The sequence below is a fragment of the Cupressus sempervirens genome, chromosome 6 (assembly GCF_028749045.1).
Source record: "Cupressus sempervirens isolate cs-2001-9-10 chromosome 6, ASM2874904v1, whole genome shotgun sequence".
Taxonomy (NCBI): domain Eukaryota; kingdom Viridiplantae; phylum Streptophyta; class Pinopsida; order Cupressales; family Cupressaceae; genus Cupressus; species Cupressus sempervirens.
Window position 1 is genome coordinate 581,114,763 of NC_143123.1, and position 18,450 is coordinate 581,133,212.

General features: G+C 38.6%; 1 protein-coding gene across 4 annotated transcripts in view; it reads left to right on the forward strand.

The window, feature by feature from the left end:
* The first annotated feature begins 2,758 nt into the window (after window positions 1–2,758).
* The window catches only part of LOC149553579 (ADP-ribosylation factor GTPase-activating protein AGD3-like), a 150,281-nt gene continuing 134,589 nt past the window's right edge, over window positions 2,759–18,450 (forward strand). For 2 of the 4 annotated variants that reach the window (XM_089788980.1, XM_089788981.1), the window contains exons 1-2: window positions 2,776–3,056; window positions 13,028–13,104. In XM_089788980.1, coding sequence (XP_089645106.1) covers window positions 3,031–3,056; window positions 13,028–13,104 — 103 coding nt within the window. In that variant the 5' untranslated portion in view covers window positions 2,776–3,030. Of the gene's footprint in view, window positions 3,057–13,027; window positions 13,105–15,600; window positions 15,719–18,450 lie in introns of those variants that run through there. The other 2 variants (XM_089788979.1, XM_089788982.1) reach the window with 2 other exon arrangements.

Consider the following 18,450-nt stretch of genomic DNA (forward strand, 5'->3'; position numbering starts at 1 on the left):
TAATAATGTCTTTCATTCTCGCATCATGATTACTACTAGCTTTTATTATATATATATAAAACAAGTGCCACATAGTGGCATGTACTTGACGTTTAGTAAATTGTAATAGCAATAAAAATCTCAGTTTCAAAAATAATAAAATCTAATAAAAATAATGTATTATATAAGTGTAAAGTTATCAAAATAATAGAAATTGCCAAGTTCTATATTATGAACCCTAAACAAGTTCTTTAACATAATTTAACTATTATTTGAAACTTACATAAAAATGCATTCCAAAAAAAACTATAGATTATCAATTTATAAATGTTTATGTCTTGATCATTTTGTCACATCTATTAATAGTTTTTGTACCTTATAACCTAAATAATGATCTCATGAAATTTCATCTAACTCATCACACTAAGATCAATCAAATTATGAAGCATTATTTTAACAAATATTTAAGTTGAAAAAATCACCATGTTTAGCACAACTTGATAGAGAAGAGTATGTTGGAAACCTATTCAGAGCATATTGAAGAGACAAATATTTATTTCTAATATTTTAATAGAAATGCATGAGTTGACTCTATTAAGTGAAACTAAATTTATAATTTAAACTTTATAGGTAGAGCTTAAATTGCATATAGTTTTTTAAATATACAATAAATAAACATTAAATGTGGAAAAAAAGAAAATTACAATAAATCTTTGGAGTAATGGTGATTTTACATCATGCCTCTTTCTAGAAGTGTTATTTTATCAAAAAATATAATAAAAGACTTTACAACAAATAAGAATAAAAATATTACAATCTAAGAATTTTTTAAAAAAATCAAATGATTAAACTTAAAATATTTATCAATAAATCGTGCAACAAATGTCTATTAACTATTATGTAGCATGAGTTGATGATAAAAACAATTTACACAATCAAATTCAAAATTATAATTCTCATTACTTGGATTGTGGAAATCTAATAGATCTGGTTTAGTAAACCTTTCAATTAATATTTAAATTATTATCTTTTAATAAATTTATCCATTTTTATCTTTATTAAATTATATTTAATACACTTATTGTATTGGAAAAATTGTTAGGGGAATTGGGTCTCCTTTGAATGAATGAATGAAAGATTTTTAATGACATCCACGAGGCCATAAGCCTAAGGGACCCATACAAAACTCTTAGTCAGTTTGATGTGATTTCTCTAGACTGTCTCTTTTGCTGTGAATTTGCATAAGTAAAATGGCCCCCTTGAAGAGTCTTGGTCCTTCGAAAAGGTATTTTATGTTGTTCACTTTTAAAGTTTCTTTGTGCTTGTTGTGAATTTCCTCATATGCTATGCAATCATCACATGCAATCTTAAATTCAAGACTATGGTGCCATATGAGATCTTATTGGCGGAGGTGGGTTCCTTTCCGTTAGAAGCCATCACATTGGTTCAAATGCTAAGCTATTTAAAGAAAACCCAAAGTCTAGAAACACATTGCTGGCCCAAGCTAGTCATAGAGAAAAAACTTGTCAAATGGAAAAGCACATGAATGAAGCAAAATGACAAATGGATGCAAAAGTGGGATATCAACATCCATACTTGCTTGGATAACATTAAAGAAATAAAGAAGTTTGTAATGGAAAAATTTTGCAATATTTTATGGATAAGGCACATAGGGCGGAAAAAATCTTATTACATAAAAGAATTTAACCCCACTTCTAGTCATGATGAAAAGGTTTATATAAGAGCACCTATTAATTGGAAAGCAAAAATGTTGATGGCACAACTTGAAATTAGTTTACACCAGCTGCAATGTGAAACAGGTAGATGAAAAGTTCCAAAGGAAGAGTGGGCAGACAAAACTTGTTTATTTTGTAATATGGGAGCAGTAGAGATGGAGCAACACTTTGTCAAGTATTGCTTGGCATACAATGACATCAGGTCTAATTATATAGAGATATTGCAGAACAATAACTTCAACTACTTATTCGAGGGAGATCAAATGAAGAGAACAACGCCTTTGATTATCAAACTTCAGAGAAGGAGAGACAAGTTAACCAAAACTTTGCAGCTAGATTAGTTCTGCTCCTGCCTTGGGAGGTGATCGTGTGGGTCTTATAGGCTAATTTAGCCTTGTGGACGTCATTAAAATCTATCATATCATATCAATCCTTCAGATAGTGCCACTCCATTTCCACCACACCCTCATCGCAAAATCTACAAATTATGTCCTCTCACTCTTCCTTAGAGACCTTCCATCTATCAGTTTCATATCTCAAACGGTGTGAACCAAATCTCAATTGAGTGATTAAAATTTTTGCCTTTCCTTTGATCTCGGCTTCTAATTACTCTTTGTTGTCATGTTCGCATGTGGAATTAAATTCTTTCACATAATAAGTTTTTTCCCTACCTAAATGGTTTGCTCACATGGTAGTTCTGATTTCTTAAGTCACCCATTTTTTTTATTTCAAATTTTTTTTCCACCCACTCTTGGTAGTCAATGTTCCACTTAGAAAACGTAGTTAGGCATTTAAGTTTTACACTGTCCGCAACGCTCACGCGTGGCATAGTGTACACAAAAAAAGAAAAGAGTGTTAAAAATTAAAAAAAGCAAATAATGGTATACGCTAGTAAATTTGTCTCGCCTAACAGTCAGATTGTCAGGCAACGTGGAAATGCATTTACATGCCACGTCGACAAGTCAGAGAAACCGGCCCCGAAGTCTATCGAACACTGCTCACGACAAATGTCTATGTGGCAACCCTCAATTGTCTAGTTTGGAGAGATTCTTCCGTCCTCAGGTTGAGCTGGCCAATATAGTTAACGTGTTTCAGGCATTTTCTGAGCTTGTTGAAATAGTGGGTCTATATGTTGTGAGACAGCTAGTAGGGTTTACATTTGCAGGTCCACCTTTGACTATAGTTTTAGGGCATTCAGAGCGGGCAATGGAGTGAAATGACATGCCTTTAAATTAAGGGAATGATAAAAAGAAAGGCCTAGGGAAGGACATCGACAGAGCTGATTAGATTTTCATCATGAATTTGGGGAAGCTGGATGACTCGCCTATGTTTCGGAAACAGGTCAGCTGTACTTGCACTTTATTGTGCTTTTTTTTTGTATTTTCGCTTATGGCGTTCGCTCTGAATTTCTTTTGTAGAAATGATTGAGTTAGATCTATGGGATCTTTATAATGGAGGAGATCTGCTTGTAGCTTCTACAGATTTATGAGCTTTTGTCTGTTTATAGTTTTTCGCTGCTCTATTTATGCTTTCTCTTCCATTCAGTTTTATATTTGAATGTGGACCTTGTAATTGAATCACAACAACATCCCACCATTTGCACATTTGCCACATCAGCAAACTAAGATCTGCGATATAATTGGCTAACACTAATGTCTATCTAACAGTATGGATGCAATTTTTATCAAAGTAATTGTTTATATAAATTTCTGCACATTGGCATTCGATATTCTATCTGAACAGCACATGTACAAGCTAAACAGGAAAATGCAACTTCTTGTTACCGGGAACCTGACACCTCCTCACACCAGATGTTAAAACTTAAAAGTGACCAGAAGAAACTCCTTCGGTACTGTGCCACCTTCCACATACATGCTTACCACTTCCTGTCTTCCTGTCCGTCTACAAATGCAAGCAATAGCAGAAGATGGCTCAATTGCATAGACAAACAGGCTTGCTGGGGCATGATCCTGATTAGTAGTACTCTTATGTAACGATTTCCAATACTCAATCCATCTCATCAATACCAATTTACCATCATGTACTGACATTTCTGCTTTTGGAAACTTTTTCCATCATGCTAATGTTGGTCTATTTGATATGCTCTACTTAAATCATGATTTAACTCTTCACCATCAATGCAACCTTTGCATGCATCTCATGACATAATTTTTCTGAATACATTGTAATCATCAATACCTGAGCTCTGGAAATATTTGATTATATCCATTGATACACCTATACAAGAAATATGATTAGCTGCTTGGGTGGGTTAATGGTATGCATGCACATATGTGATTGATGGTATGTGTGCAAAAATGATAAGTACAATTCCAAATTTTGGCTCACTCAAGAAATATCTTTGTCATCCAGCTGTATTTGGAATTGCGATTTGTTACCTTGATCATCGATCTTTTAAAACCTGTCTCTTTTACCAGTCTTAATCCTTCCACCATTCCCATACCTCTAGCCTTTTTGTTTGTAATTGAAAGAATACTTTTTGTTGCTCCTACAATAAGTCCCTAAGAATTTTTTTGATGATACACTTGACAACAGCTTTGCCACAGGTGCCTTTAAAGTTTAGATGCACCATCGAAATTCTTCTTCTATCTCATTGAGTGTGAGGTCTGCTGTGCCTCTTTTCGTATAGCTTCAGAGTCATTTTTCTTTAATAGGAGCACATTCTAAATACTTCATAAATTTGTACTGTAGTTGGAAAACTTGGACGTGACAATTTTAAATTTTGATTTGGAGTTAGGTCTTGGCAAAATAAACATAATTGCACATAGAATAGAGATCAATGCATGAGAAGCACAAATAATGAATTTAGATAACTCTATGTTGATCATATTATCAATGAATGCTCGAGATTGAGATTGATTCAATAAAACAAGAATATACAAATAAGAACAAAATATCATTTACTTGTACAAGTCAAATGAAGGGAAAAAGACTGATTTCCTCTTGGTGCAACCCAATATAGTTTTTATGTTTTGCTTTAAAAGATTAGAGCAAGTAAATATTCTAGTTTTGTTAGCTTTCTATGATGGCTTTGTGGGAAGCTACGAAGTCTTCGGGCGTTACGGTTTCCTTCTTTTCTCCATTTTTCTTGTCCTTCCTTGGCTGTTCAACCAGGCCCATCTATTTGAAGTAGAAGTTTGGAACAAAACGGCTCCATTCTTGTGGAGCGAATTTAGCGAAAGGAGTTTCTTTTTGAACTTGGTGTCGTCGGTAGAAACTGTGGCCGACAGGGTGTTGTCATCGGTAAAGATTTTGTAGCCGACGGGTAGTTAGTATTGTTATGTAGCCGATGGACCCCTTCGGGAAGGTTCGGCGGAAACTATTTATACCCCGTCTGGGTTCATTGTAAATCATCTTATGGGATCTTATCTTATCTTATGCTTTGTATGTAACTTGTAACTTGTTGGCATATGCGAATAAAAGAGTACTCTTGTTGCTGTTCGTGTTCATTATCTGTGTGCATTTCTCAATTAATCTATGCGGTAAACATTTGGCGCCGTTGCCCTATGAATCTGGAGGGAGGGAGGAATGAAGATTAATGTCAAATCAGCTTAACAAAGATCGAAATAAGGTAAAGGGAAAATATGGCATACGTATTACGCAAGAAAATTTAATTTTGGCACAGCAAGCCGACCATAGAAGGAGGTTCCAAAAGATTGCCGACGGATATAGAAGCGCAGAAGAATTGTTGCAGGAGACTCGACAGCGGGTGGAGTTGGTGGAAGAAGCAAGGGAGGAGTTTTTGAATTTGTATTCGCCGAGGGAAGAGAGTTCAGACGGAAGAGAATTGATTCGCACGGCTCGGAGTGCCGAGGGAGCACGAGTGTGGAGTGATCTCTTCGTCTGCGATACACTTCTGCAAGGGACAACTTCAGAAGATCCTTCTTCACCAAAGTTTTCCGTTGTTGAGACCGCCGGTGTGGGAGAGCAGACCGCCGGTGTGGGAGAATAGTTCGCCGGTGTGGGAGTGCAGTCCGCTGGTGTGGGAGTACAGTCTGCCGGTGTGGGATTGCAGATCGCCGGTGTGGGAGTGCAAAGGCATGTTGTGGGAGTGAACAGTGCCAGTGTTGCAGGACTGAACAACGCTAGTGCACAACATCCAGTAGTGATGGCAGGACCAAAAGAAAAGTTGCCGAAATTTGATGGTGATGGTATGGCCAATCCGAGCCGACACTGTAAAACATGCGAAACAATCTGGAGGGCAAATGGCATAATAGATACAAACGAATGGGTCCGATAGTTTCTGGCAACCCTACGGGGTGTTGCAATTGATTGGTTTGCCGATTCAGATCCCAAGAACTTAACCACTTGGGACAACCTTAAGGAGTTTACTGCTGAATTTCAATTGTTGCGCGACGACAACGAAATTGTCGTAGAGATAAACAATACGAAGCAAGGGAAGAAGGAAACTGTCCACGTCTATGCGAGAAAATTAAAAGATTTGATAAGTAAAATGGAAAATAAGCTGGCGGACGGACTGTAGAAAAGATGGTTCGTGGAAGGCCTACGTCCGAAGTTGCAGAAGAAGATGAAAATTGTGCCGCCTTTGCATACACTGAAGCATACAACAGAGCGATGAACTTGGAAAGCGAGCAGAGGACGAAAAAGAAGAAGAATAGTTCCTCCAACTTAGATGATGACGCATCCTCGGGAGAGGATAGCAGTGATGATGAAAATAGTAGCAAGAAGGTCCGCGCCCTACAAAAGGACATGATCTGTATGATGAAGGAATTTAAAAACATGCAGAAGGAGACAAAGGGAAGCGAGTTGTGGTGCACGGAATGTAAGACGAAAGGTCATACTAAAGGGTCCTGTCCAAAGAACCAATTTTGCGAGATTTGCCAAATCATGGGACATTCCATAAAAGAATGTCCCTTCAACATGAAAACAAGAGGACCTCAACAGGTGTTTCTGGCACAGGCAGCTTCCACATCAGGAGGGAACGGAAATGCAAACATTGATGGTGCTACTTCGGGTGGGTACAGGAATAATAGTAGAGGGCAAAACAACAATAATGCGAACAATAACAATAATAATGGCAACCGAAGTCGAATCCAGTATGATGCAAACGGACGGCTGATCGTTCAATGTCGAGCATGTAATTTGTGGGGTCATTTTGCGCGGGATTGTACAACGGCAAACACACCGAAATTATTATGCAGATGGTGTGGACCTGGCGACCATGAAGATGCCAAGTGCCCAAAATCTGGAGTAAATTTGATCACTGTTGGAACAGACGAAGAGGAGGTTTTGGCAATTACACGGAGGCAAGCAAAGGTGTACCTCGACCTGATAGAAGAAAAGAGGAAATTGGGGGAAGCGAGGGCAGAAATCGAAAAGGCATCGTAGGTGGGGACATCTCAGTTGACGGACACCACCGGCACTCTGGCAAGGAACTCCGCGGAACAAAACATTGTACGACAGATTTTACAAATGGAGGTACCGGTCAAGATAAGTGACCTTCTTCTCACAATGCCCTAGTTATGGATGGTCATTCTGAATTATACACCATTTTCGAAAGCAACGGAGGACACAAGAAGGGACAACAGTGAAGCGACAGCAATAGACCCAATGCTTCTGGCACTCACAACGAGAAGGCATCTGGCGGTTGTCGAGATGGAATTTTGGGAAATGTTTTGACAGACAATTGTCAACGCAGGGTCCGACGTGAATGTGTTATCGGAGGGTACCTAGAAGAAGTTGGGAAAGCCGACGTTGTGGCCACCTACATTCCAGTTGCTCACGGTAGACCAGCATGGGATCAAACCGTTGGGAACCTTGAGTGCGCGACCGGTAACTATTGGAATGCAACCATTTTTATTGGACTTCGTGGTCATTCCATTGAAAAGAAAAGGATATGATGCTATTCTGGGATGGAATTGGTTGGTGCAAGCAAAAGTAAAACATGATTGGAAACGAAATACCCTATCAATGAGGCGCGAAGGCAAAAGATTCATAATTGACCTACACACACAAATGGTAGGTGAGGAGGCAGCATCGTCAGATTCAGAAGGTGAAGGCGAAAGTGACGACGAAGGAAAGAGGAGAATGGAACCGGATGAAGGAGTATTGAGACTAGGAGGAGGATCGAATGACGACGACCTAGACTCGGTGAATGGCCTTTTCTATTGGCAGATAGAAGACTACGAACTGTTTTCGAGTTGTAATATGTTAAGGGTCGATGAAGGTGAGAAAACAGAGGAAAATGAATGTCTGAAGGAATACAGAGAAGTGGAAGAAGGAAAGGCGGTTACTGTTGAAGCCGAGGGGAAGAACATACAATACAAACTTAGAAAAAAGAAAGATCCCACCGTCCAGTACACGGTGAACAGACCGCATAGAAAGAAAAGAATGCATCGCACCATAAAATTAGTTGAAGGGTGCTGACAGCAAGGAAATAATCTAGATGCGCGACGATTGCAGGCACAGTGGGCGATGGAGGTGACACAGAACAGAAGTAAGGCGTGGCATGACAAGCATCTCAAACTCAACAGGTTTCAGCCGGGGCAGTTGGTACTCAAGTACGAGGGTCGGAATGAAATTAAACTAGGGAAGTTTAAGGTCAGATGGGTTGGGCAATACCAGATCCGGGAGGTTGGCAATAATGGAGCAATAAAATTGTGGACCTTGGACGGGCAAGAAGTGCCTCGGGCAGTCAACAGGTCGATGTTGAAGATGTACCATGTGAGGAAGACTGCGTCGTCGTCGCAGAAAGTTCGAACAACTCCCTCGTTGTTGCAAAATGGCGAAGTTTGGAGGCAAAATTGAGTTGTATTTTTTTATCACCAAAAAAAAAAAAAAAAAAAACTGTGCCCACTGGCAACCCCCCGCGGACAGGCTGTCCTGCGGACACCTATCCGCAGACGTGATTCGCTGGTAGCCCCGTGGGTATTTCATTCTCACGGATTGATGCCCCGCAAACTTTTCCCTTTCCCGTAGGCAGCAACTGTGGAGTCCCTTGTTTTTGCGGACCTCCCATTCTACTTTCTCCCGTGGACTTTCTTCTTTTCCGCGCGTGGAGTCTATTTTTGTCGCAGACTTCTTCATTTTTCCGTGTGTTTTTTTGCTCTCCGCGGGTTTTCTTTGTTCTTCCGCACGACTTCTTTCATCTTCCGTGCGTCTTCTCTAACCTCCGAGGGCGGATGACTTCATTTTTCCGAGTGTTTTTTTGCTCTCCGCGGGTTTTCTCTATTCTTCTGTTCCGCGCATCTTCTTCCTCTTCTGCGGGTTGCAGCATTTGATTTTCCAAACGTCATGGCTCCAGTCTGCTCTTCATTGGTTTTTGAGCGATCGCCAATAGAAGTTCATGGGATGAGTTAACAGCAAGTCGGGGGATGCAAGCCTATAATGTATGACGCTATATTGAGCGGGTTGCAACAGTTTCTCCAAGTTTTCCATCAACACTCTACTTGTTTTCGGGCTTACGTCGGTTGCTGTTGGTGAGGGGCAAAATTTGTAGACACAGAAGATGGGTGTCAGGGGTTTTCTTTAAAAAAAAAAACGACGACAGATTGAGGCAGTTCAAAATGAGTAACGGATGATGCCAAAGGTAAGGGGAAGCATTAGTGGTTGCCAGAAAGAGTGTGGAATCGGAAGAAAATCACAAAAATGGTGTGTTCCATGTAGTTTTGTGTGGGTTTTGGATTGCTAATTTGGTCTTGGCAGCCCCTCGACTCCGCTGGGGGCGATGCCCCCTAGAGCCCCAGTCTTTGTGGTTATTAGTCGTGGGAAGTGTGACCAGTTGATGAGACTTAGAGCTGCTACAGGCATGGATGTCTGTGTACCAGAGGCACTTGGAGTAGGTGTTGAACATGAAGCTGTCTTGGTGGATGCATAGAGAGCTCGGGAGGAGTTGATCATCCAGTTGATGGCAGTTCAACAACGCTTGCCTCAGGGTACCCAGAAGTTGGAAGCAGAGAAAGCGGCATGGGTGGCTACCAAGGTCAGCTTGATTAAGGAGATAGTATTGTGTTCCCAGAGGCTGTAAATGCAACACATTTTGGAGACCAGTTAGTGTATTTTGTTTTGTTAATTTGTCCTGGATATGTTGTAATTGTATTTTGTAATTGTTGTCCGGAGACAACTTTTTCTTTTGGGGGGGGATGATGTTGTCGGTAGAAACTGTGCCCAATAGGGTGTTGTTGTCGGTAAAGATTTTGTAGTCAATGGGTAGATTAGTATTGTTATGTAGCCGACGGATCCCTTCGGGAAGGTTCGGTGGAAAGTATTTATACCTTGTCTGGGTTCATTGTAAATCATCTTATGGGATCTTATCTTGTCTTATGCTTTGTATGTAACCTGTTGGCATATGCGAATAAAAGAGTACTGTTGTTGCTGTTCGTGTTCATTATGTGTGTGCATTTCTCAATTAATCTATGCGGTAAACACCTGGCAGCTCCTCTGGCCACAGTTGCTCGCTGGTGGAGGTGCAAGTTTTTGCGGTGTCGGGTTGTCTAAGGAGGGAAGGACTGTGTTTTTGGGGGGCCTTCCACTCACGAGGCCCTTCACAAACTTTATGTCGAGAAATGATACTCAGTAGATGGATGGTGAAGGCCCTAAACATGGTTCCATGCAAGTGGATAGAGATTGATGTTCATTGAGAGGTTCCTCTTGTACTGGGTGTGTGGGAAAGCAACCCCAAAGGCTTGCCTAGAAGGGACTAGAGCTGCAAAGGATGACTAAGCCTATGGATAGATAGATTTCGATATTTTCAAAAGATTTTTTTGTTGATTTGGATGATACAACTGATAAGGAGGTAAGTCACAATCTTTCGGTTTTCCTTAGATGGGTTTGATTGGACGATTTAGGGGCCTTTGACCAAGTTTGCCCCAATTGTTGTTCAGCTTGCCGATTGTCTAGTGCTGCATGAATCCTTTGCTTGTAGACAGTTTGCTGTGGTGGTAACAGGGGTTGAGGTGGCTGACTTGTACTTGACTTATTAGGGCACTTGTTGGTGTAATGATCCCCACCACAGGGGTAACATCTTGATGGCGGTCCCTTCTTCTCATTTCCTTTATTTCCTCCTCCTGAATTACCCTTGAATTCCCTACCTCCATTTTCCCTTGGCTCAGTTTATTGGGCTTGAAACTTTTAAAATGCTTTTTATGGGATCTGGAATATGACCCTTCAGTGTTCTAGTGGGTTTCCCTTTTCTTATCTCGGATAGAGTCATCCCTCTTTATCTTCTATTCATGTCAGACTGTTCTCGCAAGGGCTTCTTCCATAGTTTGGGGGGCGAGGACATCTACTGCTCCCTTGATCGTATTGTTCAACCCCATAATGAATTTCCTAACCTTTGCGTTCTTGTCTTGTTGATTTGGGGGTACATACTTCAACAATCGATTGAACTTCTCCTAATACTTGTGTACAGTCATATCCCCTTGTCTAAGATTCTAAAAGTCCAACAGTTTCTGATTGTAGAAAGTCTGGGTAACCATTGGTTTTTAAAAATGGATATGGATTTATCCTAGGTAACCTCAATTATTTTAATGTTGAATTCTATTTTGATGTTTCTCCAACAAGTAGCCACTTCACCTGAAAGGTGGTATATTCCCCATATTGCCTTTGATGTTTAAGAAAAACTCCTAATTTCAAAGTATTGTTCCATCTCAGTTAACTAGGCCTTTGCATCCTCTCCAGTTTCAGAGCCAAAGAATCTGGGTGGCTTGATCTTTTTAATATCGAAGGACAAGTCGCTAACTATTTTAAGTTTCTTTTGTTTCTCAGTTTGCATGGGTGAGACTTGAGTGTTTCGTTCGGTGTGGCCATAATTGTTATGTTCAGTTTTAGGTGGGGCCGAGGATTGCATCTCCTCTTGACCTTGCCCTATCTGGGCTGCTAGGTTGTTCATTTTCTTTTCCATGGTTTCCAACTTTGTTTGCGTGTCTTGCAAAACCTGAAGCAACAAATGCGAGGGAATCTGTGGGTTGACTTCATTGGTCACTTCATTATCTACTGTATTCACATTGCTTTTCATGTTTCCTATTTTATATGCTCCTCAAAAATAAATTAGTTTTCTTCAATCAATTTCATGTTCATACTTTTAAATGTGTTTGTTCAAAAGAAAGTACAAGAAAACAAGATATTACTAATTGCTTCTTTTATTGATTTCACCAATTTCCTAGTTACATTTGTAAGAGTTTTTATCTACAAAAATCTCCTCTTCTGAGGATACTACAAAGAAATACTAATTGAATGCTCATATATTCTATTCCAGGGTCTTTGGTTCAGTTTCAATTTTGTGCTTATCTCGCACTATCCAAGTTTTATTAAAGATCACGAGAGGATCAGTCTGTTGGGCATTCCATGTTTTGATAAGTTTGTCCTTTAGTATTGCCTTCCTGGCAGGAGTCCATCTGACCCTTTCCTTCTTCATTCATTGCATGGCTTGAGCTAGGGTTTCATCATCTTGTGGTATGGAGCAATAGGAATAATCATGCTTCGGCATGTTCTTTATCAAATAAAAGAAAATGGGATGCCGGGTTTTCTTTTTATTCTATGTTTGAAGTTTTGAACCAATGATGAATGAACATTGAATATGTTAGATCTATGAAATTATGAATCTACATATATACATACATACATATATTTGAAAATATCTATATATACACCCACGGTACCGGAACCAGCCCAAATTTGTTTTTTGCCGAATCTGGGAACCTGAAACCAAAACTGAATCTGAATTAGAACTAGGATTGGCAACTTTGACAGATGTGTACGTAAATTAAAAGTGGAAAAGTAAATGACAGTATTTAATATGTTGCTGATTTCCCTTTTCCATTTTTTGTTCAAAATGAGTCAAAGAATCAATCTGTTCAGCCTCTTGTCTTGTTTGTGACATCTCAAGTTTCGTCCAAGATTTTTCCAAGTCTCAGTTATATTCCCTGTTTCTTAGTGTGACCAAAAGGATTGTACAAAATTATACATGGGGTCTCAAAAATTTGGGATGGTGCATTTGTGCATTATTGCTACCATCTCACATCTCTATCGAGATTCTTATGGGTATATCAAATGTGAAAAGAATAAAGCTGAAGTTCCTACGTGGGTGAAGGGATGTTGCGAAATGGACATATTACTAAGCCTAATCGGTTGCCAGTTTAGAGACTTAGACATACACATGATGTCTATATGAATATAATTGTAGTAAGATAAGGTGTCTCAATGAAACACATCTTTTCAAGGTTCAGAATGAGAGTTCTGTTTGCACTAGCTTTTGCAAATTCTTGAGGTACTTTCAATTGCAAAACTCGGCTGTTCATTAATTTACATTTCTTGTTCTATTTCTGCTCTAGGTACAAGCATCAGAAGAAAATGCAGAAGCATTACGGGAGCGCTGCCAGAAATTTTACAAAGGATGTCGGAAGTATACGTGTGTTTCTGATAAATCTCATTGTATCCTCCTATTTGTTCATTCTCATGGATAAATGTTCATTTTAACTTTTTTGTAAGGGCATATTGTTGGTTGTCAATGGCATGTGCACATACTCAGAAGAACTAATAATGTTCTAAACTTTTTGCTATAGTTATCTTGGATTACATTGAGATTGATGAAGACAAATATGTTCTGAATTAATTCAATCAAATAATCTTCCATTATCATTAATGTTCACCAGTTTTGTCATGTAAGAACTATGGCAGCTTGAATATCAATGCTGACAGGGTCTGCGGCCTAAGGTATTCAAGCAGTCCAAGCAGCCACACGCACACAAGTTATCAACAGCAGAAACAGACGTAACTTAAATTTTTTGACAGAAAACAACTGTAATTCAATATTTCCTTACCCTAACTTCAGAAACAAGTGATCAAAATTTCAGGAAAGTTAAAATGCTATAACTTTTTATCACATCTTCACTTATAGGTACCTTTCCCTAGGCACCAGCCTTACCAGCTCCCAATAACAGCTTATTGCTGATACAGACATATAGCCTACATGGAAAATACATAATATTAACTTAGAATTCATCCCAAATTCATTGACTGGTATGAATGATGTGCAGACCCTCTATCACTGTCCTTGTCTTCCTTGTATATTACTTCATAAGTCCCTTTATCCAGTGGCCATTCGAGATAAAGGCCACAAAAAATGCTCTGCCAATAGAGTCTGTTTTGTTGGTAATAGTGATCTGTAACTTCTTGTAAACTGCCTGGAATTGTAGTGTCGGTGCTAGCCAACAATAGTTGTAAGAAGTAACTGCAAGCCAGAAATCTGCAGCAAATTGGCTTGCCTGTAATTGCGAATGAAAGGAGGCCAGTAGCTAACTGCCTGTTAGAGTGTTTAAGACTCCATCCTCACACAATCCTCTCGTTTATTCCCAAATGAGGCCACCAGTAATTACTTGTCATGCAGACCCCATTAGTCAGTTTGCAGGTTGTGATATTGTAAATTGAAACTGCCCCCAGCTATGACATAGAATTATTGTGTCATAGAGGATCACACAATCCTCTCATTTATTCCCAAATGGGGCCACCAGTAATTACTTGTCATGCAAATCCCATTAGTCAGTTCACAGGTTGTGATATTGTAAATTGAAACTGCCCCCAGCTATGACATAGAATTGTTGTGTCATAGAGGATCATGCCCAGTTAAAAAGGGGGAGAGATGCGAGCCCCGTCAGCAATATCCAAGAATAGTCAATTATTAGAGAGATTTGATTAGGAAGTCGAGACCCAGCAGAAAGAAAATAACCCAGTACAAGACAAAAAATGTGGGTCTGGGCCTAGACATGTCATCAGCAAATAAGAAGAGTTCAGAATCGTTAAAAGATGCTGGTGGACTCCACAGAAGAAAACATCTAAAGAACAAGATTAACTCTAATAAAAGGACTTGCAAACTAAACTAAAAGTACTAGAAAACACACAAAAATCAAACAAGCAAAAACTGTTAAGCAAGATTTGTTGGGAAGCCTGGATGCTCCTAAATCAGATATGCGATGGTCAACTTTGCTCCAAAATTATTATCAATCTGAAAATTCAACAAGTATAAATCTGTCCAAGCTTTGTTTACAAGGATATCTTTATTGTTGGGCATGCAGATATCTTTACAACCCGTGGAAGAGAACATAATACAATTTATTTTTAGCATGCAACACTCTCTGAATATAAACAATAATATCTATAATTTACTTGTGTGTTACTCAATTTCATGTTTAACAGCAGGATAGCTTGGTCCTTCTCCTAATTGTTTGTGAGGTCAGCAAAATACCTATGATGCTTGGGTTTAGAAGTTTAAATTTTAAGTAAAATAAATTTATGTTTCATCTTTTGGATAAAAGGTGGTTCTATCACTTAAACAATGAAAAACGAACAAATGCCCATGCCCACATTGATCAAAGGCATAAATAAGGGCGAAAGTCAGATCAAGTTGTAAATATAGCAATGAATGTGCATTATCTTTGGCCCACTGTAAAGTCTAGATGTGAAATGAGACGAACTGTTAATAAAATCTTCAAATAGTAAAGGGATTTCAAAGCACAGGAAAAAGGTATAGCAGAAGACCACGCAATATCACTGCGAAGTGTGTCAATCACATAATGCAAACTGAAAATTCAATAACCCCATGAAATTATAGAAAGACGTAATAGTAGCTATATTTCTAATATGGAGTCCTTTGGAGATACAATAACATTTCTAACCTTCTTTATTATCCAAGACGGGTATGGTAGACCCATTAATTAACCAGTGTATATTTGCCGGTATTGAAATTGATAAAATTGCCCAGAGAGTGGCCTTGGCTGATAGGGAATGCTGGAAGATTTGAATTAAGTGAAAGGAGGACTGTTTATCACTTTTTGATTATAGATAGCAATTAGAATTTGTTATATTTTTTTAGTACCTGTTTAGCCAGCTAGAAGTTGTGAATGAATGGTAACAAGCAGTTACCAACCATGATGGTCTGACCGAAAAGCATGGGCCCTTTAAAGACAACAGTTGTTGTTGAGGAAGCTGTGTGATCTGTGAACTGCCTTTCCTGATTTGCAGTCATTGTAAGTAAGCAATAACTTTGATGGAACAGCTAATCTGTTATGAATTTGTACAATCAATTTGTTATATAGTAACATTCTGTTGGCATCTGTATATTGTTGCAATTGGAAGTGTAATGATATAGAAGTAAACACTGATTATTAGAATATTTCGTTATTTTTAGTTTGCTGTTTTTAGCTAGCTTGTTAGAATTTTTATTAATACCCATCTAGGAGTTCTATTTATTACTTTGTTTTAAATATCTATTTTTAGAAGACTTTTGCTTCAGTCTGACGCTCTCGTAGAGGTCTATATATTCATTGTAATAAGTAAAACCCAAGGACACACAGCCGACCCAAAACACAGAAGTACCCGGTGCTGGAACATCCCTGGGATGGGTGCTTGGATTACCCAAGTGCCCCCACTGCCTGCCAAGCATCGTCGCATGATGGCTGCCCCCACCGCCACACTGCTTGGGTGCTTGGGTCCATGGGGATGTTAGGGGTACTTGGGTGCTTCATCCACTCTGCTAAGAGGAACAAATTTACCTCTAAGAGAGCGAAGAATCTAGTTGTTGTGCACAGTGTCTTGCATATCGAAGATCGCAAGACATGTACAAAGAGAGCCTAGTAGCATGATGGGATGTAGAGCCGGAGGATCCATCTCATGTTGATTGCAGCAGAAACATATGTAGGATTGGTTGGTGTTCCTTTTGCGGAACTTGAGTGTGAGGAGTCCAATAGTTCCAGTGATGAGGACTTTGGCTTTGGGGATGATTAGAGGCTTCCCATCACTACATTTTGTCATGATTTTGTGCTCATTTTGATATTAATCATGATTCCTATCATCTGTGATGCTGCTCATTGTAATCATCTTTATGATACAATTGATATTTGATAGAACTAATATATATTCTATGTTCTGATGATTTGGATTTCTATTTGAATTTTGATTTATGAATGTTACTATTTGGTATTTGCTATGTTACTATGTTGAATGTTCAATGGTTTTGGTTTGCGTGCAATTTCCCTATGTGCAAGGATTTCAATTTGACAAGTTACACTGAAACATCATTTCATAACTAGCATTTCATGTTCTAAATGTATAGTAGGCAATACCCCCACCCCCACCCCCCATCCCCCTCCCTCCTCACCATCCTCTTGCGTTCCTCGACGTTCCCTATATTGAGACCTTTTTTTACCATCCTGGAAACTCTTACAAATGCCCCCCCACCCCCCGCACCGGTGTTACACTGATTGTAATTTATTCATTCAATACATCAAAATATTTGAACATGGTATCAGAGCATGGAGATTTATAAAGTTTGGAATTGTTTTAATGAAAATTGAGGCCTTCTCCCTGGATTGTTTTTCAATGATAAAATCATTTGCAAGTTTGAGGGTTTTTATGGGTTTTCCCCAGTAAAGGAAAATTCAAAATTTTTTTTTTCTAGGAGATTCGTAAGTTTATAAGAAGATCTTCGATTTGTGGCTGCACTTCTAGTAGTTTTTCTTGGTCGAGTTTGTGCAACTAGTGTTCTCTCCTGCAACTTTCTCTATGGTGGAAGAAAGTTTAAACTTCTAGTTTTAGACTACTCTTGCTTCAGTTTGAAGCTCTTGTAGAGGTCTATATATTCGTAATTCATTCATTCAATACATCAAAAAATTTGAACATGGTATTAGAGCATGAGAATTTCAAACGTTTGGCACACATTTTAATAAAATTGAGGCCTTCTCCTTTGATTTTTTTATCATATTTTTAGATCGTTTTTAAATGAAAAAAACATTTGCGAGTTCAAGGGCTATTGTGTGTTTTCCTCGGTAAGGAATATCATGTATTTTTGAAGGGGTTTGTGAGTTTTTTAGGAGATTTGTGAGTTATTAAGGCAAAAGATTTGAGAATTGTGTTTGCATTTCTGGTTGTTTACGTGGTTGGGTTTGTGCAACTAGTGTTTTCTTTGGTGACTTTGTCTTTGGCAGATGAAAGTGTAGACTTCTATTTATTACTTTGTTTTAGATTTCTAATTTTAGAAGACTTCTGCTTCAGTTCGAATCTCTTGAAGAGGTCTATATATTCGTTGTATTTCATTTATTCAATACATCAAAATACTTGAACATAATGTTAAACCATGGGGATCCATAAGCTTTTGCAATTTTTTTTAATAAAAATCGAGGCCTTCTCCTTGAAAAATACGTTTGAAAATTCGAGGGCTTTTGTGTGTTTTCCTTAGTAAAGGAAATTCATGCATTTTGAAGGAGACTTGTGAGTTTTTAAGGTAAAAGCTCTGAGAATTGTAGCTACATTTTTGGAGTTTTTCGTGGTTGGATTTGTGCGACTAGTGTTCTGTCCCACAACTCTCTTTGGTGGATGGAAGTTATTAATGATTGTGTTTATTCCTACCTGCATGAATAGGTTTTAGGTGTTTTTCAAGATCATGTTATTTCTCTCATATGCAACCATAGATTTTCTTTTTCGTTAGTTTTCTCTCGCGAGTGCCCATGAAGGGTTTTTGGCAACTCATTCATTTGAGTTTTTTGGCATGCAATGTGATAGTTCTTATTTCCAAGCATACAATGGAGGATTTTTCGATACCCACAACTAATGTTTTTTGGATTTGTTATTTTTATTTGAAGGGTTTGCTTCTATTTGCCCAAAATAGGGTTTTCACACTTTAGGTGAATTCTTTGGTTTCAGCTTTTTAATAATTTTTCCCCCTTAAAAAAATTGGTGGGTTTATATTTTTGTCCCCTAAAAA